This window comes from Mastomys coucha, unplaced genomic scaffold (assembly GCF_008632895.1).
Source record: "Mastomys coucha isolate ucsf_1 unplaced genomic scaffold, UCSF_Mcou_1 pScaffold22, whole genome shotgun sequence".
In the NCBI taxonomy this organism is placed as follows: domain Eukaryota; kingdom Metazoa; phylum Chordata; class Mammalia; order Rodentia; family Muridae; genus Mastomys; species Mastomys coucha.
In genome coordinates this window covers 47,479,055-47,504,393 of record NW_022196905.1, presented here as the reverse complement: position 1 = coordinate 47,504,393, position 25,339 = coordinate 47,479,055, and the positions used below count along the sequence as shown (strand labels likewise).

General features: G+C 36.7%; 1 protein-coding gene across 2 annotated transcripts in view; it reads right to left on the bottom strand.

Moving 5' to 3' along the window:
* Positions 1 to 25,339, bottom strand: part of Tbc1d19 (TBC1 domain family member 19) — a 114,963-nt gene that overhangs the window by 60,443 nt on the left and 29,181 nt on the right. For both annotated transcript variants that reach the window (XM_031342293.1, XM_031342294.1), the window contains exons 6-13: positions 24,684 to 24,747; positions 23,405 to 23,451; positions 23,138 to 23,248; positions 18,648 to 18,720; positions 16,754 to 16,792; positions 15,229 to 15,341; positions 6,326 to 6,400; positions 2,883 to 2,945 (exon numbers count right to left, since the gene is read on the bottom strand). In XM_031342293.1, the coding sequence (XP_031198153.1) occupies positions 2,883 to 2,945; positions 6,326 to 6,400; positions 15,229 to 15,341; positions 16,754 to 16,792; positions 18,648 to 18,720; positions 23,138 to 23,248; positions 23,405 to 23,451; positions 24,684 to 24,747 (585 nt within the window). The remainder of the gene's footprint in view (positions 1 to 2,882; positions 2,946 to 6,325; positions 6,401 to 15,228; positions 15,342 to 16,753; positions 16,793 to 18,647; positions 18,721 to 23,137; positions 23,249 to 23,404; positions 23,452 to 24,683; positions 24,748 to 25,339) is intronic.

Genomic DNA, 25,339 nt, shown 5'->3' with positions numbered 1-25,339 from the left:
TAGGTCTGGTTTCTTACATGTAAGTGGCTTCTGTGTAGGAGTGAATACACTCGATGGGTTAGGTCTGGCACTAACTGCAGAAAGTTAGTTACCTTTGTTCACTGATTCTGTTCAGCAAGTGAGGTGCATTTGTCACCTCACAAGTTCTTGGTAGCCCCACCACAAGACTTTAAATCTAACAGTCTCTCTTCATTTACAAAACATGATAATCATGTCAAATTTACACTCTCTGGAACACAATAAATCATGTTATTATTGGCTCTTTTTGACACATGGTAATTTATATATATTTATAAGTTTGATGTTATAACAGTTTTTTCTCTTTTTCTTTGATTTGTTTATTTTCATTGAAGATTATATTACCTTATACTCAATGTTTCCAAAATTTGATTAGAAAATTGTAGAAATTATCAATAATTTCAGCAAAGTGTTATGATACATAATTGACTTGCAAAATTTACCAGTGTTAATACATATGAGTAACAAGCATGCTGAGAAAGAGATCATGGACACGCTCTTCTTCCCAGTTTCTCAAATAAAATAAAATATTTAGAATACAAATAACAAAAGAAACCTTGACAATAAAAATTTTAAATGTGTGAAGAAAGAGATTAAGAAACATACTAGAATTTGAAGACCTCCCAAGCATATAGCTTGGTAAAATTAATCTTGTGAAAAAAGACCTTCCTACCAAAACAATTTACTGATTCAATGAAATCACAATCAACATCTTCATCTCATTTCTTCACATAAATAGAAAGAAAATCCTCAAGTTGATATGGAACAACAAAAGACCCAGAATAGCCAGTTAGTCCTAGATCTGTGTTTGTCTCTATGCATTCTGCTCGTTTTAAATGCTAAGTGCATCTGTCTAAGACCCCAACTTTTATACATCTGTTTCTATTGTATCATTGGTTTTTAAGTCAATCCTACTTTCAGTCCTCCGTTGTACCCATTTGTCCTCTTCTTCCACAGTTAGGAATCTCAGAATTCACTCTTAAATTCTTTGAGTCTTAATGTATTCATCCATAGAATGGGTATTGGTTGCATATGATTGTCTTAGAAAGGGTGAAGGAGTTGGAGGAGAATCAAATGCAATCTTTTGAGTGCTTTGAAAATCTGATATAATTTGATAACTAAAAATTGTTATACGATCTTGCTATTTGGTTTTCTTCTCTAGATTTTCAGCATCTGACAAAGAAGCTCCAATGTGTTTACTTCAGTCAATCCCAGGGTAGATACCACAGATATTACAAATTAGTTTGGGAAGCATAGGTAACTTGAAGACTGCCCTCATTCCATCCCAGGACTGCAAAAGTCTTAGAGGACATTATATACTCAGGTTTCCAAAATTACTTGAGACCTGGAATGTTTTGACTAGAATCTGCTGCACCTAAGTTCAGATTGATATCATGTGTTTTTCACTTGAACACCATTTTGTAGAGGGGTCATTTGACATATTGAGGCAAATAGTCTGGAGTATTTGGTTCTGTTTTCATTTCTTCAGGTATAACAGTTTTTTGTAATGTGGTGTGGTGCTGATGCATGTGGGGAAGTGTACATGTGTACATGTATATTTGTACATGTATATTTGTTTGCATATGTGTACATGTACATATGTGTATAGAGATCCAAAGGTGATTTCAGAGTCTTCCTTGATTGCTCTTTACCTTATTTATTGAGGCAGGGTCTCTCATTTGAACCCAGAGATAGAATACAAGCTAGTCTAGTTAGTCAGTTTGCTCTAGGAATCCCCAGACTGTGTCTTGTGAAAACTGGAATTACTGTCCAACCACATGTACCAAGTATTTACATGGGTTCTGGAGATATGAACTCTAATCCCCAAGTTTGCAAGCCAAGCACTTTCTTCAGAGCGCTCTCCCCCTGGCCCTGTGATAACTGTTTTGTGTTTGTGATTAAAACAGCATAGAATAAAAAACATTAATAAGCAGAGAAATTTGGATGTTTCAGGTTTTTTGATTCAAATCATCTCTCTACTTGCGTAACATTAACTACTCTCTATTTCCTTAGGAATCAGTTCAGAAAAAGATCCATCAGAAACTATACCATAAGAGAAAGAAATCTAGGATTCCATGATGCTAAGAAATCCCAGTCAGTGAGTAATATTAAAATGCTAAAACTACTAAAATACAAAAAAATATTCAGCTTTTGGATAAGAAAAGCAAGCTCTGTTCACTTATATATTGATCTATTTTCCAAGCTCACTGACTACTTTCTGTTTTTTTAAATACAATGCTGAGCCATCCAATAAATTTTTCAGTTCAGTTCTTTTATTTTACAACTCTAGAATTAATTTTTTTAATTTCCATCTCTTTATTGCCTTTTGTACTTGATGACACAAGTTATTATACCTTCCTTTACTTATTATTTAAGGTTTCTTTTAGTTCCTTGACATACTTATTTTTAAAGAATGTTTATTCAGTTTTATGCATATATACAATACATCTTTGTTCTATACATCCCAAATCCCTTTCTCTCACTTACCCTGTACTTTGAAATATATCTAATGGCTGCTTTGAAGTTTGTGTCTGTCAAAATGATCATAATAATCATGATTCTCCACACTGATTTTAAAACAATTATTTTTTCATATTTCCAATAGAAAGGATCATGTAAAATATACTCTCCAAACATCTTGAAATTACTTCTGTATTAAGTTGACATCAAGTTTTAGAATTTGTGCCAACAAAAATGATAGGAAACTGACCTGCTAGCAGATCCTGGCTGCAGCATACATAACCAGAGTAGGTAGCCAGAATCTCATCTGGTAACTCAGAGAATTTACTTAACTGTAGAGTATCCTTTAAGCATTATAACTTAGAGAACCTAAAACAAAGATAGTGAATAATTTAAAAACTTACCTGATATAAATAATCTTCAAATACAAAATAGTAATCATCATTACTTGCTGTTAGCTTCACATCCTATAATTAAAAGGTACAAAGCACTGAAAATTACTCAAATGAATCTGCTTATAACTCTAAAGAATAAATATAATGTTTGAAAATAATATTGCAATGAATTCTAAATCTTATATAATATTACAGACATTTTCTAGTGAGATTTTAACCCCATTACATATTTACTTGGCTAAAATATGTGTTTTTGATTTCTAATTTCTTAAGATTTCATTAGTAACTGTGATTTATCTCAGTTAATCTCCTTTTAGATGTGTTAAAGCTGGAAAGAAAACCAAACAAGATCACAACCCCCATCAGCAAGCATCTCTCCCTCACTTCCTCTTTCTCTTTCTCTCTAGATTATACTTCAACTTCACTGTTCACATCTAACATACTTAGCCATTTCTTCAAAATGTCAACTATCTCCTATATGTTTAACATTGGTTACCTGAAAATCACCATCTGCCCCTGAGAGGCTAATAACTGTGATTTTCTGCCTTCATCTTTCAGGATTGTTCGTGACATCCCCTGGGTAGAATACTGGTCCTTTCTTTAGACACTTCTATGTGCAGTTCCTGATCAAAGACTACTTAAAAAAATTCTACTCTCCCAATGAGACTTTGGGTTCTCTTAGCTCCTGTGCCTTACTTTATATTCACTTTACTTCATCACAGGGCCTGACACCTAAAGGTCCAACACATACATGATGAAAAATTCTAATGGTAAGATTAGCAGAAACTAATTGCAGTTCTTGGTGATACAATGCAATGCATCGTTACATAGGTGACATCTCCAATAGCAAACAAGCAAAAGCTCAAAGAATGAAGCAAAACATTCCCATTCTCCCTCGCCTGACCCTGAACAGTTTTTATGGTGAGCTGAGCATTCTGAATGGGAAAATTGAGTTACGCTACTTCTAGCTGCATAACCTTGGCTAGTAACTCCAAATCTAGGTCTCTATGCTTTGATAAGTGACCCCTAAAAGCCTATGTGTTAAAGGCTTGAACACTCTTCCACTTCATATGCTCTTGAGAATCCTAGAAGTGCTGGCACCCAGTGAGAGAGCTGACTCTGAAGGGGACATGGGACCTGGTACCTTTCTGTCCTTTTCTTTGTACACAGCTGCCATGAGGCAAGTGGCTTTGCTCTCTACCTTAACTCCTGCCATGTGGTACTGACTTGCCAAACTGAAAAGCAGTAAGGTTCCACGGCCATGACCTGAGATATATGGAAATATACGGAATATATTCTGAAATATATGGAAAAGTAAAGCACTCCCTCTTAAATGTCAGAATCTCATATACTATGCACTGTAACAGTAGAAAGCTGAGTCTCTATGTCTGTAAATGAGTAGATTACTACCTGCTTCAAAAGCTACAGTAAATGTTTCTGATAACATCAGATTCTGAGACAATACTCAGAAAACTCTGATCCAAAGCCCCTTGAGGTATACACTAAAAAGAGGCACTGCACCTTGTATGAATAACCTCTACAAACAAAGGATGGTGATACTTTTGAGCCCATCATTTAATCAATTCAATGAGTACTGATTAGTTGATCAGGATTAAGTACAATAATATCAAAACCCAAACAAAGAAAACGAGGATGATTTTTGTCTCCATATTGGCTGCTCTTCCACAGATCCTGAGTTCAACTCTCAGTCCTGACTGTAGCCCCATGGGATCTGTTGCCCACTTCTGGTGTGCAGATGTACACGCAGACAAAACATATGAATATTCTTTAAAAAAGAATAGGTCTACCACATCAATGACAAGAACATATATGTAGTAAATATGGGAAGAATCACAATGACAGATTTAACTATCCATGCCTGTAGAGCTGAAATAGTCTAGAACATTCAACTCAGCAGCTGAGTCAAACACTAATCAAGGAATTAATGTCACAAGTCATGAATAGCTCTGAAGAAAACTTGAAACTGCAGCGTACAGGGAAAGGAAGGGTCATCCATCTGACTTAGAGGTTCCATGGTGAAGGTAAAGGTGTTGCATTCTCAGCAAAGGTGATACTCTGAGCCAAAACTGGTTCTTGGAAGTAAAAGTAACAATTATGTATTACATGGGCACATGGAGCACCAAAGCTAATCCCCACCCAACATAATCTTGCTCATTGCCATTTATCATTGTCAGGGATTAATTAAGCTTTGTCCTTAGGAGTGTGATAATGAAGAGTGACAAGCATTGGTATAACGAGCAGACCAGAGTTAACCACGGAACTACAGGGTACAGACACAAGGCTAATTGTTCGGAAATAAGGAGAACCTGGTACAACATAAGAATCTAAGAGTTCAGTTCAGGGACTGGAGTTAATATTGCTTCCCACACATTCCTTGAGCTATAATTATCCCAGGGTTGGGGGAATGTTTTCTTCTACAGTCTAGCTTTTGGCATCAAATACTCAATGTATCCCCACCATAAAACTTGAGATATACTTGGCCACATATTTAGAAGTGAAAGAAAACAAAAGTTGGTTAATATGTCTGGAAAGATGGCTTAGTAGTCAAGTACAGATCTGTTTTTGTAGAAAACCAAGGTTTTCTCACTTCAGACAGCTCACAACTACCTGTAACTCTAGCTTCAGGGGTGCATGCACTCATGTGCACATTCATTCCCACATAAAGATACATATATATAATTTTAAAATATTTAAAATAGTTTTATTACAAAGAAAATATTCAAATAAGACAAAAGGAATTAGGAGACAAAGAATTTTAATTCTATTGCATATTTTTTGCTTTGTTTTGCTTTGTTTTTCAAGACAAGTTTTTCTCTGTGTAGCCCTGGCTGTCCTGGAGCTCACTCTATAGACCAGGCTGGCCTCGAACTCAGAAATCCGCCTGCCTCTGCCTCCCAAGTGCTGGGATTAAAAGCATGCGCCACCACTGTCCTGCTATATTCATATTTTAATTTTGGTTATTTTTCCATTTTCTTCATGTGAAAGGCTTGAATTTAAGATGACCAATGTTTTTTATCTTCATGAAAACATGGAGGCACTGGGGAAGGAACACAAGAATAACTTTTTAGGAGAGAAGACACATGATGTGCTGTGTGCAGACCCCAGGCTTGGGAAGCCTCAGCTTCACAGGTATCATGATCATTTCTGGTATTTCCTCCTTCCCCCGGCCCCTTATTTTTTCAAAAAGGGCCTCATCAGACCCAGGCTGGTCTCAAACTCTCTATGGAGCCGCACATGACCTTGAACTCCTGATTTTCCTTCCTCTGCCTCAGGATACAGGCATCACAGATATGCACTACCATACACAGCTACTCAAATTATTTTTCAAGTTTCATATGTACTTTTGCCCACAGTACAAACCCTGCAGAGAGAAAACTCTCCATGTTAACGGTTATTAATGAGATGGAAAAATCACAGATATTTTTACTTACTTTATAAATTAGACTGTCCACCAAAAGGTCATGCTGTATCACATTGGTCTTAAGCTGCTCATAATACAGGATATCCTAAATTTAAAAGTAAAATGTACAAAGATTTAATGTTTATAAGGTCAGCCGTAAACCTTAATAAACAATAGACAGTAATAAAATTACAGCTATTAAGAGGTAAGAACTGTTTTATTCATAATTCACTTATTTGTTATTATATGATAGCTAAGTAATAGTAGATATTCAATAATATGCCTATTTCCATCACTGGTACCTAGTGCTAAACTGATTATAATAAGGAATATAATATTTATGAACTAGGTGCAACTTATGATTATTTGAACAGTGTGAAATAGGTCAGTGAGAAAGAACTATCTTCACTCACATTTGAGGAGCTTAGGCCCAAGGAGAAAACTAAGTCAGTGTCCAAAGCCACAGCCTGGTCACTGCTGTAGCCCCGGCTTTCCCCTTGGCAGCTCAGGCAACTCCTTTGAATACTATGAGAGCTGGTCCTCGGGAGGCTTTCAGGCCAGTCCAGCTCAGTTACTCTAAGTCTTGTAGATCATAGTTTTAAAATTATGTCACTATAAAATGGCTGTTTCTAAGCAGTTTGTCCCTATGCATAATGCTGCAATAAATCCCCTCCCACGCTATGCTTTTCTGTCTGCAGGACAACTGTGCAAAGCAGAGCTGTAGGGTGAAAATTGTACACACCTTACATCAGGGTAAGAACTGCATGACTGCTCTTCAAGAACAAAACAGTTCAAGGTTCCCCAGCAAAATAAGGTGCTATTTGATCTGCACCTTTTCCTCTATAAACTGTCCTAGGTGAGAAACGACAGCTTGCTATTATGTTCATTTGGGCTTTTTCAACCTGCAACCCTGTGTTTCCTGGCCAGCTGAATTCCCACAGCAGTTTCCTCTTCACAGTAGCATCAGCCTGTGCATTAGGTGTTCGTTCTCTGTACAGCCTGTCAGACTCCCCAGGAAGAAGGAGAATGACCCTCTCATCTGTGTTGCAAACGTTTTCCTTCAAAATAACACATTGCTTGAATTTTATGGTAAATGCTAACAACTCTTTAAATGCTCTTAATGACTGTGGGTTTTCTTGAATTAGGAAAGGCTTCCACACCACATGTATATACGAACAGTTCTGAAAAACTGCTAATTTTTCACTCAAATATCTGTAAGGCTCCTGGAACTTATTATTGTATCTGTTATCAAAAAGTCTTGCTATTTTCTGAGAGGGTAACAGTGAATTATCAGCATCAGCCTTCTCCTTTGAGGTAAAATTATAGCATAAGAGCTATTTATTAATTCAGCACCCTGTTTGATTTAATAATGGTTTGGTTATTCTTAGACACTTAACCTCTGTAAAAACCTGAAGATAACTTCACCTAGTTAAAGAGCTTGTCCTACTATACATGGTGGGACTGATTGTTTTGGCAGCATGTGTATAGTAGAGGATTGCAAAGTCGATCATCAATGGGAGGAGAGGTCCTTGGCCCCGTGAAGATTCTGTGCCCCAGTGTAGGGGAATGCCAGGGCCAATAAGTGGGAGAGGGTAGGGTGGCAGGCATGGGGAGGGGGGAGGCAACAGGGGTTCGTTCTTGTTGTTTTTGTTTGTTTGTTTGTTTGTTTTTTGGAGGGGAAACTGGGAAAGGAGAAACCATATGACATGTAAATAACTAATAAAAATAAATTTTAAAAAACTTTAAAAAAAAAGAAAATTTACTTTCAGTTATTTGTTTGTATTTTAGTGCTGAAGAATGAACCCAGGGTTTTGTGCATGTATGGTCTTCAAGATTCATACCTATAATTTGAGCAAAACTTATTTTATATTGTAATAAAATAACATTTAAAGAATTTTGAGAGATAAGGTTGCCAAAATATATAACCATTGTCATGTACAAGTGCCTGTCATTAAAATTGAGAAGATTTTGATGGACTAAATTTAAATTTTATTTTGTAACTTTCAAAAACCTATCTCAGTTGTTTTTATTAGCAGATGTGTGATTTATTATTAGTAGATACAATGGAGATTTTCAAGACACAGTCATTGTTATAGAGATTATGGAATATCTGTTTTCACCTATTTGTCACTCAGTGGAAGTAAACTCAGTATTAAATCATGCTACATAATAAAAAGTGGCATGTAGAAATTGTAACTACTTGTGAGTTTTTCATATGTTGATAATTTCATTCATACATAATGAATTATATTTCTGGGTTTTTTTTGTGTGTTTTGTGCTACAGAAATAATATTTCTAACTTCACACAGGCATGAAATGTTAGTGGTTAATGAGCTTGATAATTGATAATCTTTTTTACTAGTTGTTCTTCACCTAAAAAAAAATCAGAAAAGCAATAGAACAATATTTCATTTGTTTAAAAAAAAAAAAAGAGCTTGTCCTAAATACTTGTTTCAGAAAAGGTGATATTTTATGGTATTATAATATTCCATCCAAGAACATAATATAGATCTTAATCATGTAAGACAAATTCACAACTTTCTGTGGGCTTCAGAAAAATAATAATACCACCTTTGTAGGACTGATGTGAGGGAAAAATGGATACATATAATAAGCTCCAGATTGGGCCTGGCAGATTTTCTGAGGATCAGGTTTTACTTTATTTATTTTGTGTATGTGACTTTCCTACTTTCTTGACATTAAATTTTTCATGTTTCTACTATTATAAACTAGGAGTTTTCCACCTTTGCCCTTCAAGTTCTTATTGATAATATGAATAAAAGCTGGTTTTAAAATATTTTATATAATACCTTACTAAAATATTTTAATTATAGTAATGCTTATATTTTCTAGGTATTTAACATAATCATAATCATCTCTATGGAGTCTGACTGTGTGTCTTTTTTCTCCAATCCTAAACCAGGTCATTTCCCTATCTTACAATATTGGCTAGAGCCTTAAAAACGATGCTGCATAGCAGTGGTAATACCACAGCCTCATCCTGATCCTAATGAGAGGAGGGTTAGAAGTGCTGTTCAGCTCTTACTCAGATGCCTGTAGGACATATTCATGATCAGTACTTTGATAGCAAGATTTGACTTGGAATGGCCTTTGGATTTTATTAAGGCCATATGGTACTTACTGTTACTTTTTTCTCCATTAATATGCTGATGTATGTGATTTGAAAGCCCTATAGCTATACCACCCATTATTCAGTGAAATATGAATAATGTGAAATCAGCTGCCACAAGCTGGACAGGACAGCTGTCTTTTCCCTCCCTCTGTGGTCATCTGTGATGTATGTGTAGCCAAAGAAGATGGCCACTTCTGTTAGAGGGGAAGATCTACAGTGCAGAAGTACTGTCGATGAGGTGCATTAAACTGTGCCGCCCTAGGACTTTTGTATCTCCTCTACAAAGCAGAGAGAAACACAGCCTGATGACATCTGAAAGAATACTGCTTTAGAAAAGGTTGAGTGAGTTTACACTATTAATATTTATTTCAATTTGTTAAAAATGTTTGTCCATATGTATGCTGACATTAAAAGCTGAAATAAAACCAATCACAGTAGTTATTTCCATAAGTAATATACACTAAAATTTTTCATCTGTACTACTCATGAATTATAAATGCTCACATATAATTTTACTTTAATTGCTATGCCCAACAATAAATTATTTGAAATTGTACCTGTAATGCCTTTTATTATCAATTAATCAATGCTTTCCCTAGTCATTGCTAGAAAATTAACAAGTATCTTAATAAGACAAATCATTAAAATACTAATTTTAGAGCCAGATATTTCCATAAAGAAATATATATTCAATTGCATTGAATAAAACTTTAAACATAAAGACAAATTTAACTGGGCCCAATTATTCAAAACAGTCAACAATCCCATAAATATAATTACATAGCCATCTCACAGACTAATTGAACTGGCTAACCTTCAGACAAGTAATAAAATATTAGCAACAAAACAACAAATAAAATGCTGGATGACTGAATGAGAACAAGGCCATGCTTGTTCAGAAATCCATCTGTCCATAACAATTTCAAAACTACAGACTAGATGTCAAAACTACATCACAAAACAAATTTATATTCTTTTCAATATGTAGTTACAATATATTGGCTTTTTCTAATGATCATATGAAGAGGTTTCTGTAGTCTTTATAAAGGTAGCAATAGCACCTTCACATTGATTTTAGTACTAATTAACACAAAATAAATTATAATTTATTGATACTGGTATATAACAAAGTTCCTGTGTATATAGGAATTAATTATGCAATTAAACATTTTTTAATTTTTCCTTTAATTATTTTTATGTGCTATGCCATTCAGCTAAACAGATGTTTAACTTTTAGTATATTTTAATTAAAATGTTTTGTATATTTAATATTCTATCTCTTGGAGTTAGAGATATGGCAAGAATATAGCACATTATCTCATAAAACTGGGTTAAACTAAGACATAAAGGAATTTTTAAAAAAATCCTATGTATAGGTGCTTTGCCTGCAGTGATGGTTGTATACCAGAGGACAGTATTGGGTCCCCTGGGACTGGAGTTACAAATGGTTTTGTGAGCTATTGTGTGGACTCTAGGAATCAAACTTCAGTCCTCTGGGAAAGCAGCCAGTGTTCTTAACTGCTGAGCCATCTTTCCAGCCCAAAGACTGTTTTATAAATCAAGGGGTTTAGGCACAAATTCAGATACAGTTCTTGGAAGGTGACATGAGCTACCCTTTCCTAGGGTCACCACCATGCAATGTGTTTTACTGTAGTGCAGACAGTCATATACTTTATAGCGCCTTCATTTATTCAAAACAAAATATTCATAAATTAAAGGTAAATACTATTTTCCACACTGCTGTAGTTCCCCAAGGTTTAAAAGCATCCACTAAACCATTTTTAAGGATGTCTGCACCCTCAGAACAGTAGGAGAGAAAGAGGCAGCTATTCGTGCCCCTCTAAGGAGCCTACTCTCCCATGATTAGAGAAAAGAAAAAATAAGAAAAAAGTAAATTAAAATCAAGACCAAGTCTCTGGGAGGAGTGGGAGTACAAAAGGGAAACAAGAATGTGATTTAATTCTATTTACTTAAAATATGTTTTTAAATGTTAACAAATCAGATAAATTGAAATCATGTAACTTTTCTCATCATAATGCAATAAAAGTTAAAAAAAAAAAAAAAAAAAAGCCCACACCAGGCCCTCTCCCTGCTGCCTGTGGATCTTAATGTAGAACTCTCAGCGACTTCTCCAGCACCATAACTATCTATGTGTTACCATGCTCCCTGCCATGCTGATAATGCACTAACCTCTGAAACTATAAGCAAGCCCCAATTAAATGCTTTCTTTCATAAGAAAAAAAAGACCAAGATTCTTCCAAGGACTACCCAGGCAACTGCATCACATATAACAGCTACAAGATGAAAAAGTGTGCCCCTTGCTCTGTGGTAACTTGTACAGGGTGCGTTTGCTGGTGTCAGTGGGGATGAATAAAAGAGTATGGCAGGCTGAGTAATTTATTAAATAAAGCAATTCATCTTATTAGTTAATGCAAATCATTAATGAAATTCAGTATGGCACAGATTTGTTTAAGATGCAGCTTTGAAAGGAAAGAGGAACAGGGAGACAGCTGGGGAAAACAGACTCTACAATCTACTCTGATTCCTAAAAGAGAGGAGGCAAACTGAGTCCTGCCGGCTCCAGCCTGCAGTCTGAGGGATGGCTGCATGGAGACGAGGTTTGTTTTCTTTTGTTTTGTTTTGTTTTGCTTTTGCTGCAGTAGTGTTTGTTCATCTCACTGGCTTGGACACCTTTCTCTAAGAAAGAATTTGATGACCATAAAGATAGTCACATTAATTCTTCATGAATATGTGTATCTTTAGACTTCTCAAAAATTAAAAAAGTTGTGGGTTGGAGTGATAGCTCAGCACTTAGGAGTACTGGCTCCTCTTCTAAAGGACTTCCTTCAGTCACCTGGCTGTAAACTCCTGGGCCAGGGGATCCAATGCTTTCATCTGCCCTCCGAGGGCACTGCCTGCAAGTGGTGCACAGAGTCACACACATCAGTCACACACAAAATTTTTTAAAAATAATATTTTTAATTAAATAAGGATCAATTAATTCAACACATATTTCCTGGCCATCTTGTATGTACTAGGTATGATTTTTTTCTTTTGCCATAGCTGTCAGAACAGAAAAATAATACTAAGTAAGTATTTGTTGGTTAACTATCTGGTGAGAAAGTTCGAATGTCAGTGTAGGTGCCAAGCAGGCTTTCTAGAGAAAGAGACATAACAGACTTGGAGTACCACAGTCTGTAATAGGGGAAAATACTGCTTGTTGGTTGGTTGGTTTGTTTGTTTGTTTGGTATATGAGACATATGCAGAAATTAAAGAAAAAGAAGGTATGTTAAGGAATCATAAAGAAAAGGTTTAAAATGTTTTACGCAAAAGGGCAGAAATAGCTGGGTGAGGCCTTTTCCGTTAATCTCAGCTCTTAGGAGGAAGAGGCAAGTAGATCTCTGAGTTTGAGGCCAGCCTGGTTTACAGAGTGAGTTCTAGGACAGTCACAGCTACACAGAGAAACCCTTCCGGAAAAAGATAAAAATAAAAAACAAAACAAAGAGAGAAAAGGCAGAGACAGCATAGAGAATGGTAGAGAGAGGATGTTTGGAAGGCTCTGTAGGGAACATGGCTGCATGCAGTACACTGGATGTTTGAATCCAGGGACAAGACAGTATTTTGAAATGGATTGGCAAAAATTTTGCTTTACAGGAAAAACTGCATGAATTTCAACCATGTTGAGGAACTGAGTCAAGAGGGGACTGACTGGTGACTGTGATATGAGATTCAGGTGGGAAGAAAAGAACAGCATGGCCTTTCAGCTGGGGTTCTTTGATGGATGGTTGAACTAACTAAACAAGGACTTGGATAAGAGCTGAGACATCTTGAACCAAGGTACTCTAAAGATGCGTATATGCATCATCAGTCCACTGGGCAACCCCACCTGAAGCTGAAAAGAGATCCGACAAGACTGTCAACCTGAGGGAACTGCGATGGAGCTGAGGAGTTGAGAAGTCTTACTCAGTGTATAAATACATAAATGAGAAGCCCATAGGACTATAACTGGATATGTAGTTTAACTGACAGAAAATTAATTCAGCAAAAACTTATTTTCCTTCTCTCCTTTACCTACCCCACCCTCAATGAATTACCTGTAAGTTATTTAGAAACCATTCCAGTGGTTTTCTTGAAAATTCTAATTTCTAGTTATAAATATTAGATTTGGCATTTAAATTTAAAAATAAAAATGCCTACTTCCTCAAAACTCAAATGTAAAAATCACCTTGGACTACTGCAAAAACCAATCATTGTCATTTTTAAAATGATATGTTTTGGAATATCCTAAATTTGGTTTTGAAATGGTAATACTTCCTTTTGCAAAGAGAATAGATTTTGCATCACTCCACAGTAGTGAAGGAAGCATTCTACTTGAGAACTTAAATCTAGCCATTAACTATGCTTTTCAGATCATACAAACAGAAACAATCTGTCCAACTTACTCAAATCTGTCTTGTAAACAATTATCTCCAAAGTGTAACCACAAAAGATCAGCAATCTCTCACACTCTAAAACTGCTGTGCAATAAATCACAAGCTTTATCTTTTCAAATAAAAGATGCTGACAGTGCTGTTCACAGAGGGAGATTATGTATATAGATAAATGTATACAGCATGATTTTCAAAGGTTAAAAATGCAGTTTTAGAATAGATATGTTTTATTTTGTTATCATAATTATTAATTTGTAACATAATTATAAGTCATAATAAGTATTATGATAACTGCCATTAGTGGCAAACATTTGTGTCTGTTATATTAATAGACTCACATACATTACTTTTTATCATTTGTCACAACTATATGATATAAACATTATTATATATATTTAAGCATGGGTTAACTGAGACCTGAAGAAACTTAAGTAAGTTGCTCAATGATATGCAGTCAGTATACCAAATTTATATAATCATAGAACCTGTTACACTATTACTGTGACAGTGACTAAAAATATCTTTAAATGAGTGACTTTATGCACATGTATAGCCACTATACATAAGTAACTACACATGTACACACAGTGAGAATATTCCAAAAAAAGTCAATGTCTGGTGAAAGTTTTCCTAACTGAATCTATGACCTGGGCTGGGGCCATAGCTCAGCTGGTAGAGTTCCCTTGCAAGCATGAAGCCCTAGGCTCCATCTCCATCACTGGAAAAAAAAAATCCCTGATCTCCCTGTCAGTGATTTAGTCACTTCCTTTAATATTCATCTCATTTCCTGAAAAATAATTATTTGGAAAATAATATTCCTACATTATCTGCTAAATTTTAGAACCATAGAGACAGTGTACACTTAAAGGGACCATAAAACTAAGGGTGGCTGCTCATGCCTCTTGTTCAACCACTTTCAGAAGTAGAGACTAGAGCATCAGGAGTTCAAGGCCAGACTCACTATATAGTGAATTTTAACCCAACATGGGCTCCATGAGAGTCTATATCAAAAAAATCAACCAAACAGACGAAAAATTACAAAGAACTCACTTGCTCGTTCTTAGTGGCTCTTATTTCTTACTCGCTATTATAACATTCCATTCTGCCGTGGCTTTGCTGACCTGAGGGTTTTTGTTTTGTTTTGTTTTTTTAATTTTACTACATATATACATGACCACACCATTTGCTAACAAGGAAGTCTGTTGAGCATAGTGATTAGATTCTGTGTTAAATCCTGCCTTACCCTGAAAGAGTATGATGCTGGAAATGAAAAATGGGTGAAAACAAGAAACCAGCTGTTCTGCAGTGAAAAGGATTATTTAGAAAACAAACTAACAACTCAAGTTTACTCCAGCATCTTTGCTCCTTACCTCAGGCTGACTGGAGATATTCAAAATGAGCGCCCAGAGCTCAGCTCTCAGTGCTGTGGGACTTCCTTGTCGGACATACTGCTGAGCAGCAGCGCTATCCTGCCGAGCTAGAACTGTCAAATGTATATGATAATCCTGTTAGACAATTCACAGTGCAAGGAGCATCTTGAAAACCTTTATTATAAACCTTTTGGGAAGCAGGGCCTCAGCCTCTGCATCTGACATAACCCCATCTATTTTGGTTTCCTTTGCATCCTGATGGCCCTAGCCTGTCCTGATTCAAGTCTTGAGCTCTCCAGGTCCTCATTGTGCTTTCCCACAGCTCCACAGGCCTACAACTACTAAGGAGACTGATGTTTGGCTTCTGTGACCAAGCAGAGCCTCCTCTTCAGAACCTGTGACTTTTCATAAATGTATGCTACTAAGTCATGGAGCTTCTGTTACTTAGAAGGAGCACTGTACATGCAGGAACCTGCCCAAGAACAATGTAAGAATGTTAAGACACCAGTCAACCAAATGGCTTCTTACCTCTGCAAAAATTAAAAAAAAAAAAAATTAGAAAAGAAATGCGAAACAAAAACTTTCAACAAAATTATCCTTAAGTACCCATAATTTTTTAAAAAATCAGTAAAGTATCAGTTTGCTTTTGTTTTTATTTTCTCTAATTAAAATATGAGCTGTTCAACACAGAAATAAAAAGCCAAAATAAAAGCAAACAAATAAAAAGTGAGATGTACTACATAAGCAATATTCATCTAACAACATCATTTTCTTGTTTCCTTTTACAGGGAAGAAGAAATTTTCTCCTAAATGAAAATGACAGGAAGAAAGGAGACAAAGCCAGCATAATAATGTAAAAGGATGCTTGGTATCTGAATGTCTGATGATAGAGGCTGAGCCTACAAAAGAGGTCTTTGAAATTAACATGACTTTGAAAAAATCATGTAGGGACATTGCTACATGACAGTAATTGTCATAGGCAGTTCAGTCTGACACAAAGCCTTGTTTGCACCCCAAAGACAATAAAGGATTATAGAAACAAGAAAAAGAGCACCCAAAAGATGGGCAATTGTTCCCCAGGATGTGGAGACCTGCTACATTTATTAAGCCTTATCATTGTGAGCTGTCAGTGGGATGTAAGAGCTCCATCCTCTCCTGGTGCAGGAGCATGCCCTCATTAGAGCTAATGAGAGGTGTGTGGGTGCATCAAAGAGGAAGCTGCCTCCTTGATTGTGAGATGAGATTCTGTTGCAGAGTGCTCTACTCTCATGAAGCTGACAAATGCTGGTCTGCGTTTCCTGCTCAGCGAGCCAGCTGTGTGCTTAACTTACATTTACTGAGACAGCTAATATGCTGCATTTTGCTTCTAAAAACAGATTTCTGTTAGATTACCTGCTCAGCTAGATATTATAACTCTCCAGTGCTTCATTTTACAGAGAATCAATCTCAACTGAGCCTATTTCATCGGGACAGTTACCTAGCTGTCTCATTTTTTATGAATTTTAATAAATCTGACTAAACTTACCTTTCTGCCCAATACGCACATGCTCATTTTCAAAAAGTTCTAAAAATATTAAAAGAAAATAAAGTTATTAGACATATACATGATCAACTACATTTAGAATAAGTATTTTTCCCAGTACTAATACTTTTAATTATTTTAAAAATTGGATAACTTTATAGAAAACATAAGAATGTATTTGTTTGTGTGTTTATTTGGCACAGAATCCTGCTGCGCCAGCTGGTCTTAATCTCACTGATGTAGCCTGAGGTGGCCTCAAGCACACGACCCTGCTGCCTCAGCCTTCTAAGGGCTAGGCTTCAAGGCACACACTACCACATCAGGCCCTGAAAGCCAGAACAAAGAGCCTACAGAGAAGCCTTTCCCTAAGTTGTTCAAAGTGAGTTCACACATTTAACTGGAAAGAAAAAATGGGCAAATTGTTTCTCTTGTTAAAACAGAATATATTCTCATACAAAAAATATTTCTGAACATTTAGAAAGAAGAAATCATTTTTAATATCATTTCAGGAGCTGGAGAGATGGCTCAGGGGTTAAGAGTTACTGCTGCTTACTCAAGAGGACCTGAGATCTGATCACAGTGTCGTACATGTTGGGCTGCTCACAACCACCTACAAACTCCAGCTCCAAGGGGTTTAGTGCCTGCTTTTGGCTCTGTGGACACCCTCACACATTTAATCACCCAATTACATAGGCAAATACATACAGAAGCAAACATATAAATAGAACAAAAAAAATCATTAAAATTTTATTTAAGAAAAAAATCTTGTTAGCTTAGCATTAGTCTATCTAAGCACAGCCTGCATCTTGTAGGTAGAAACCCCACCTCCTGGATGCTATTTAAATGCTTCCACTGGAATGGCTGCTTTCTAAATCATAGCAATCATAATGCAATTAATCTCACTAACTATAGCATATTAAAATAAGTTCTATCACAAAAAAGAACAGAACGCCATTCAGAGAATTTTGACAAGGTAAGTTTCTGAATATATTTGTAACATGTGTGTCTGGCAGAGGATTTGTATCCAGAATTTATAAAGACAGCCTTACAGAAAGAAGCAGGCAATTGTTAGACACAAATAAGCCAAGGTTCTTTACCAACAATGGTAACTTACAAAGATGAGGAAACATAAAAGCTGCTTGGCCACAATAGTCATTAGAGAAAATGATTGGACCGATATGAAGGCCAGATTATCATAATAGTAAAAACAGAAAAGACTGGGAATTTTAGATTAAAAAAAAATGGAGTAAATGAACTTCTCAGAAAAAGTTGGTGAGAGTATAAGTTGACATGATACGCTTGGAAAACTGGCAATATCCACTGACATTGCTCATTTGCACATAATATGGTAACTATCAACTCACTCAGGTATGTGCCCTAAGATGTACATGGACTTCAAATGGCCTGTAAAAAACATTCACAGCAGGGCAATCGATGATAACCAAATGGTGGGAATAAATCAAATGGCCTCCAACAACAAACAAGGTAGACAATAGTAATTTTTTTGTCTATGAATAATAAATGAAAAATGAATAAATAAATAAATGAAATAAAAAATGATAACAATAAAAAATGATAACAATAAAAAATGAAAACAAATAATTTACAAGTCTCCATACCACTATGGACCTTATAGACATCTGTAAGCCAAAGAAAACCAAAACAAGTGTGTGCGGTGAAAAATTCCAAACAGGCCACACCAGTCCTATGCTATTTCAGACAGGACAGCTGTTACTATAAGGTGGCAGAGCTGTGTTACTATAGGGTGATAAACTGTTTCTTGGGTTGGAAATCACACAGTGTGTCTATTTTGTAATCCACAGATCTGCACAGAGATGGCTTGTATACTTGGAAGCTATACTTGTCACTAATTAAATGTCACATGGGAAATACTAACCAGGAGGCACTTGTGTAGAATCATCTATACCCAGTTGTCCTGTGTTTAAGCCAAGTTCTACAAAGCATTCTTTCTGAAAAATAACATATGGAGAATTAGCACACAACTTGCTATGGTGCATGTGAAAAGGTTACTTGTATCTAAATATGTTTAAAAAACACATGTAAAAATGAGTCACTGTTTCATTCAAATATCTAAGAAACAAAAGAACAGTAAACAGACTCTAGACATTAGAGTAGTATACTGTAGATATGGCTATGCATCATATTCACATGATATAGACATAACTAGAAAAGCAACAACATTTAGAAAAAAATAGCATACACAATGAAAAAAGAAATGTATACACACAGTACTTTTCGGTACAGGACCTTTGGTAATATTTTCCTTAGTATCACTTTTTCCTGTCTAAACCTCTTTACTTTGAACCCTTTGGTTAGTATGAATGCTGGCACTGACTTCTTTTTTTTTTTCTTTCTTGATTTTGCCTTCTTTGTTTACATACAAATCACATGAGAAGAGATGATACTGATCCTTTTAGATAAAGATATATTAATGCTTTAACTTTTCCTAAAACATGAAAGCAAGCAAGCAAATGCACAGCCCCCCTCCTCCTCTCTCTCTCCCCCTTTTCCCTCTCTCTCCCTTCCTCCCTCTCACTCTTCCTTCCCCCCTCCCAAGGCCACTCACTCATATCATTCTATCAATTTTACCTAACATCGCTGTCCAACATTACCAACATACACTTCTGTGTCCTCTATGATCTGGCATCTTACTCTGACATTAACAAACCAAATATCACAAATATCTAAAACAAGTTCATTTTCTAGCAAAATTGGACGATTAAGTGCTCAGCTAAATAAGGGTGAATTTGATTTACTCCTAAGACTTCCTTCAGTTCTCTGGTAATATCCTGGGACAAAAATCACATAGATAGATAGATAGATGATAGATAGATAGATAGATAGATAGATAGATAGATAGATAGATAGATAGATAGATGGATGGATGGATGGATGGATGGATGGATGGATGGATGGATGGATGGATGGACGGACGGACGGGTGGGTGGGTGGGTGGGTAGATAGATAGATAGATAGATAGATAGATAGATTTCTTTTTTTGTTTGTTTTTTTCGAGATAGGGTTTTTCTGTGTAGCCCTGGCTGTCCTGGAACTCACTCTGTAGACCAGGCTGGCCTCGAACTCAGAAATCTGCCTGCCTCTGCCTCCCAAGTGCTAGGATTAAAGGCATGTGCCACCACCGCCCAGCCACATCTATATTTTGTAAGCATAAAAAAAAATACATTGTTCATATTCACTCTACAAGAATTTAAATATTCCTATTAAATAGTTGTTTCAGTGCTTTATAATTATCTGATTGTGAGCCATACTTCCTTCTTCTTTAAAATGGAATTAATTTTAATTTTCAAATCATATGTTATGTAGGTTACTGAGTTTCATAATTCTGCCATTTCCACCACAACCTTCCATGTATTTTATAACTCTTCTTTCACTGACTCATTTTTGCTAATGATTAGACATCTCAGTTTAAGAACAGCATTCATCTGGACCCTAAAACACAAACCCTAAGCCAACAAACACCTCGGTACTATGTTCTGATCACACAGACTGGAGAGTTTCACTTATGCAGTGTGAGATCCGGATGTCCACTTTCCATGTCATTGCTCTGGAACATTTTTCATTCAACATTAGCAAACTCTCCATTTCCATCAAAACTGATCATAGGGAGCATGCATCCTCAGAAGCCTTCCTTGCTATTCCAGATGGACCACAGGAACTCTCAGTATATTATCTCTTCACAGCCTCAACCTAAATACTTACTCACAGGCTAGAAAAACTGCCCTTTTCCTGCCCATCCCCCTAGCTTGCAGTCCTTTGAAGATGAGGACTTTGTCTTGTACTCCCCAGTACATATCAAAGTGCTGACCCAGCAAACACTGAACTACCAGTGTCTAGTCTCATCTGGCTACGCCACTAAATTAGTCACAACCTCTCTTTAGAGTTAAGAGAGCTCCATTTCATGAAATTTCCTTGTAACACAGAAGAGTCTATACATAATCCAATCATTCTGAGTCAGAATCATACTGACACAGTATAAGGATGGCAGGAACTCGTCCTAATGACTACGGATGAAGAGTAGCCATATTCCCACATGCTACAATATTGACCTGGAGGAAGGATGTGCCCACTGGTGTAGTAGAGACATGACTATTATGGTGTAACTAACCCCTGTCTGATTAGATCTGAGGCCTGCTCCACAAGAGGGACTATCCTGCCTGGTACTATACTCCTTGTCAATGGCTGCAGAACCTGTAATTGTTATTTGGCTCAACAAATACTACTCTAACCAAAGAGATGGAGAATTTTCAGAAAAAGATTACGGAAAAAGACTCTACCAGGGCCCCAAACACACTGCTTCCAAATCACAGCCAGAGCTTGAGACTACCAGGAGAATACACTTTTGCCACCAGTGCTGAATGTGGGCATATCTGTTTCCTGTCTTGTATCATTCTTTAAGTCTAAGTTAATATGGGGCCAAGCTGTGGTCATTCTCTTCTGTGTCACCCTAAGTCCAACCTTACTACTAGTGGTCATTTTATAAATTATTTTTCTTATATTCATTATTCTCATTCTCTCTCCTCCCTTCCTCCCCCATCGCCACCCCCCGCGGCACCCTGCTTCTGCTCTTTGAGTCCACTGCCTCATGCTCTCAAATCGCAACAGTTTGAACATCTTGGGATTTTAAGTTCATCATTCAAGTCTGGGGAAAAGGCAATAAAAAAATGTGGCTGGGAGCTATGCAGCAGGGATTTCCTAGAGTGTGGTGGGCCACTCTGTTGGACAGCTCTATAGCCAGCCTTCTGTAGAACTAGAAAGTGTCTCCAAATCTCTGCTAGCTTTTCTGGTATTTTAGAGTCAGCAGAGGGTGGGAAAGCATAGCAGCAGAGACAAGAATGCCAGTCTCACCATTCCATAGACTTTCACTTGACCCCTATGTTAATGACTTCTATCTTCCTACTGCATATCGGAGCTTTCTGAGTTGATAGCTGCTGTGAGTCTGTATCTCTGGTGAGGATGCTCTGGGCTCCTATGGGGGTCATGTGACTGCACAATGGGAAGGCGCTTCACCTGACCATCTTTACAGACCCTCCATTCTCAGCCCTACGAATTGCCAAGGCAGGGACCCATGGTGTCTCTGATCCTTGAGCCTTTCCAAGGGTCTATGAAGACAGCCATTTTGCCTCTATTATCAGTTAATTACTAGTTAAGAAGGAAAATGTAAACCACAGATGTCAAAAGGAAAAACAGAAGTAGTAAGTGCAGAAAGCAACTGTGGATTCTAGAAGCATGCATGAGAAAGGAAGTGTGATGTCAGAAAAGTCTCCTCCTAGTGCTCAAGGCTGTGATCAAGACCAATGGTAGTAACAAAAAGAAATGCCAAAGGGGCAGGCTGGAGCTGGGCTGCAGAGGACACCACTATACCCAGGAACCAGAAGGGAAACAGCATTGTCCTGCTGGAGCCTTTCAAGTATCCCTCAGGAATCATCCCTTTATTCACAAAATAACACAAGCCATTGGGCAAAAGGACAATAGTTCAGATCCCGCACAGTGCAGCAGAGCAAAGTGGAGGATGTGGAGCCGATAGGTGGGGCAGTGACTCTCATCCGCACTCCCAGATGCTCTGACTTCGCCCTGCTTTAGGTTACTTAACATGACCTATCTATCTGGAAAGTTCACAGTTTCACCACAGAGGCACTGACAATTCTGCATTCTTTATTATTTTGGAGTGGGTAACAAAAGAAGGGGTAATGGCAACTTCATTCCACTATCGGGCAATCTCCTCACAGTTTCATTTTAAAATGAAGGCCTCACTGTTCTACAGCAAAGGAAGTTTCTCTGAGTGTCTCACCATGTTCTTGGCTCCAGGGAAGTTGGTTACACTAAATAACGTGTGCTTTCTTAATCAGCTTTTTGTCAACCTTACAATTTGTTCCAATCATTTTTTAAAATTTATTTATTATATATACTGCATGTGTGTGTCCAGACCAGAAGAGGGTACCAGATCTCATTACAGATGGTTGTGAGCCATCATGTGATTGCTGAGAATTGCACTCAGGACCAATCAGAAGAGCAGCCAGTGCCCTTGCTGCTAAGCCATCTCTTCAGCCCCACAATCATATTTATAACCACACATCAAATGCCTGAGTCTCTGCAAACAGCCTCATAAATATTTGTTCTTTATTAGAATGGGCAAAACATTTATAGGCCAATGTAAGCTTATTTGATTTGTGCACACATAAACTTGCTCTTTCTATGTACATATTTCCAACAAAAAGGATGTCAAATTAGTAATTTGTTTAGTATGTCCATGACTCTGATTATAATAGATACATGCTGCACTAAAATATTTTTCTAGTGGTTATCTTCTAATATAGATTTAATTTATTCTTCAATGTGTACACTTACCAATTCAGGGATGTCTTTTACTTTCAGAGGAACTTGGATTAAACCCAAATGAGTCCTAAAACTAAGAGAATCACCATTTTCATAATTTGGGTTGCGGAGATTAATTAATACCTTTAAAAATAAACAACAAGTCTGGTTAGTTTCTTTATATGCTTTCCCTTGCCAAACATAATTCTTGTATCACCTCAGGTTAAAAAGCCATTTGGGGTCATGCCTGGCTCTTCAATCACACCCACTGTATCTGCATATCTGCCCAACAGAACATACCTCAAGAAAGTCCTTAGGTGCATAAACAGGTCGAAAAAGGCTTAAATCTGGAATGAGTTAGAGTAAAACAAAATTTCAGATAACATATGAAATGACCAGTAAATATTAATGTCACTTTCCTGTGTTTCTACAGAGAAGAATCACATAATTATAGAGTATTGATTATTTATTGTACATTATCTGAGACACTGGGAACAAAGAAATAAAAACCCTGTCTTTGACAACTTAAACAGCAAATTATAGAAGATCTTCAGAGTTTCTTATAAAGATTCTGTATGAGAATTTCAAAGTACTTGGAATACAAATAACGCATTCTCAGTGAATTCTTCTACTTTGGTTAAACTTTTCCCGATTTCAATTGTTCCATTTCCTATTATCGTTCCCAGACTAGCTTCAGCATTGGGGGCTGGGAGGAAGGCAGCCATGTGTGTGTCTGTCCAACCTATTATAGGCATCTATAATATACACTTGTTCATTATGTTTATAAAGCTGAGTATGCATTAAGTTTAAAGACAAAATACAATTTAAAAAACACTTTAAATTCTTGAAATTTATTTCTTCATTAGCCAATCTGTCCTTAGCATCTCAACATAATTAAGCTTACAGAATTTCTATCTTAGGGATATATTAAATGAATTTTGTCTACATGGTTTTCTTTAAGTATTATTGTTACATTCACGTAAGTCAATAGATACAAGCAAGTCCATTTGGTGTTGCTCACAAGTATACATTTTAGGGCTGAACACTTGGTGTTGGAGAACTGCTTAGGGCATCCCTAAGGAAGGCTGATCTCTCAGCAGACATTAACTGTCTGTAGCCACTTAGGAGTGGGACTTTCATGAGATCTTCCCTGTCTATGCTGACATATCAACTGGTGTGGTCCTTATTAGGGTCTTATTTAGGTTACCCTACTATGTTGCTGTCATTTTGTGGGTACAGCCTCCGTGTTCTACATAGAAGACATGATTTCACAGCAGACGTCCTTTTTCCCAGTTGATAAATCTATAACAAAACTCCTACACCTAAGGTTCAAGGAATATCACAGAAGAGGCAACAAAAAGATTATTCACTCCTTTATAAAAATGTTTTAAAATACTATTTGGAAAACAACAGATATATGATTTAATATTATCCAAGTAATGGAAAACACATGCTAAAACTGGAAATTCTTATTCTGCAAAACAGAAATCAACAAATCAGGCATCTGGGGATTAGTGGAGGTGGCCAGTGCCTCTGAAGAAGTATTTATTATGTTATTTTACTTCAGTTACACACATACCTGGCTCATCAGTTCCCATTTCATTCCACTTATTGAGAAGTTCTTTCTGCTCCCCAACTGGTCTCTAAAAGAATTTTTGATTAGTTTCAAAATCAGTAACTTATTTCAAAGTTTAAATAAGGTACCAGAGCATACAGGAAACCAATTAAACACTGAAAACTTCTTTGAATTATACATAAGTTAAGTTTTAATGATTAGAACATATCCAGTCTCAATGGTTTAGTTAGAACATGATGCTAATGAGCCTAAGAAGAGAAGTATAAGATCAGATAGAGCAGTAGTCTCACAAAGAACTGCTCCTCAGCCATATCCTACAGCTCTTACCCCATCAGTGAGCTAGAAATGCATGACTGGGAAGAATGACTGATTCTGTAGCATTATCTTCTGATTTAAAAGGCAGAATCATATCACACTATGCATTCAGACCTGTTTTCATCTAAGGCTTTTCTGTACACTATACTATTAGTGCTTCAGTGGCTTCTCCTTGGCTCTCATTTAAAGTATATGCTCTGGATCTATTCAGGATAACTAACAGGTAGAGAGGAAAGTGAAGGGAAACACCTTGTCTCCTCCTTCTGAGTAGCTATAGCATCTAGAATGGACTCCCGGTGATTTTTTTTCATTTCCTACCTCTTCCACCATTAAGTAAGTAGTGG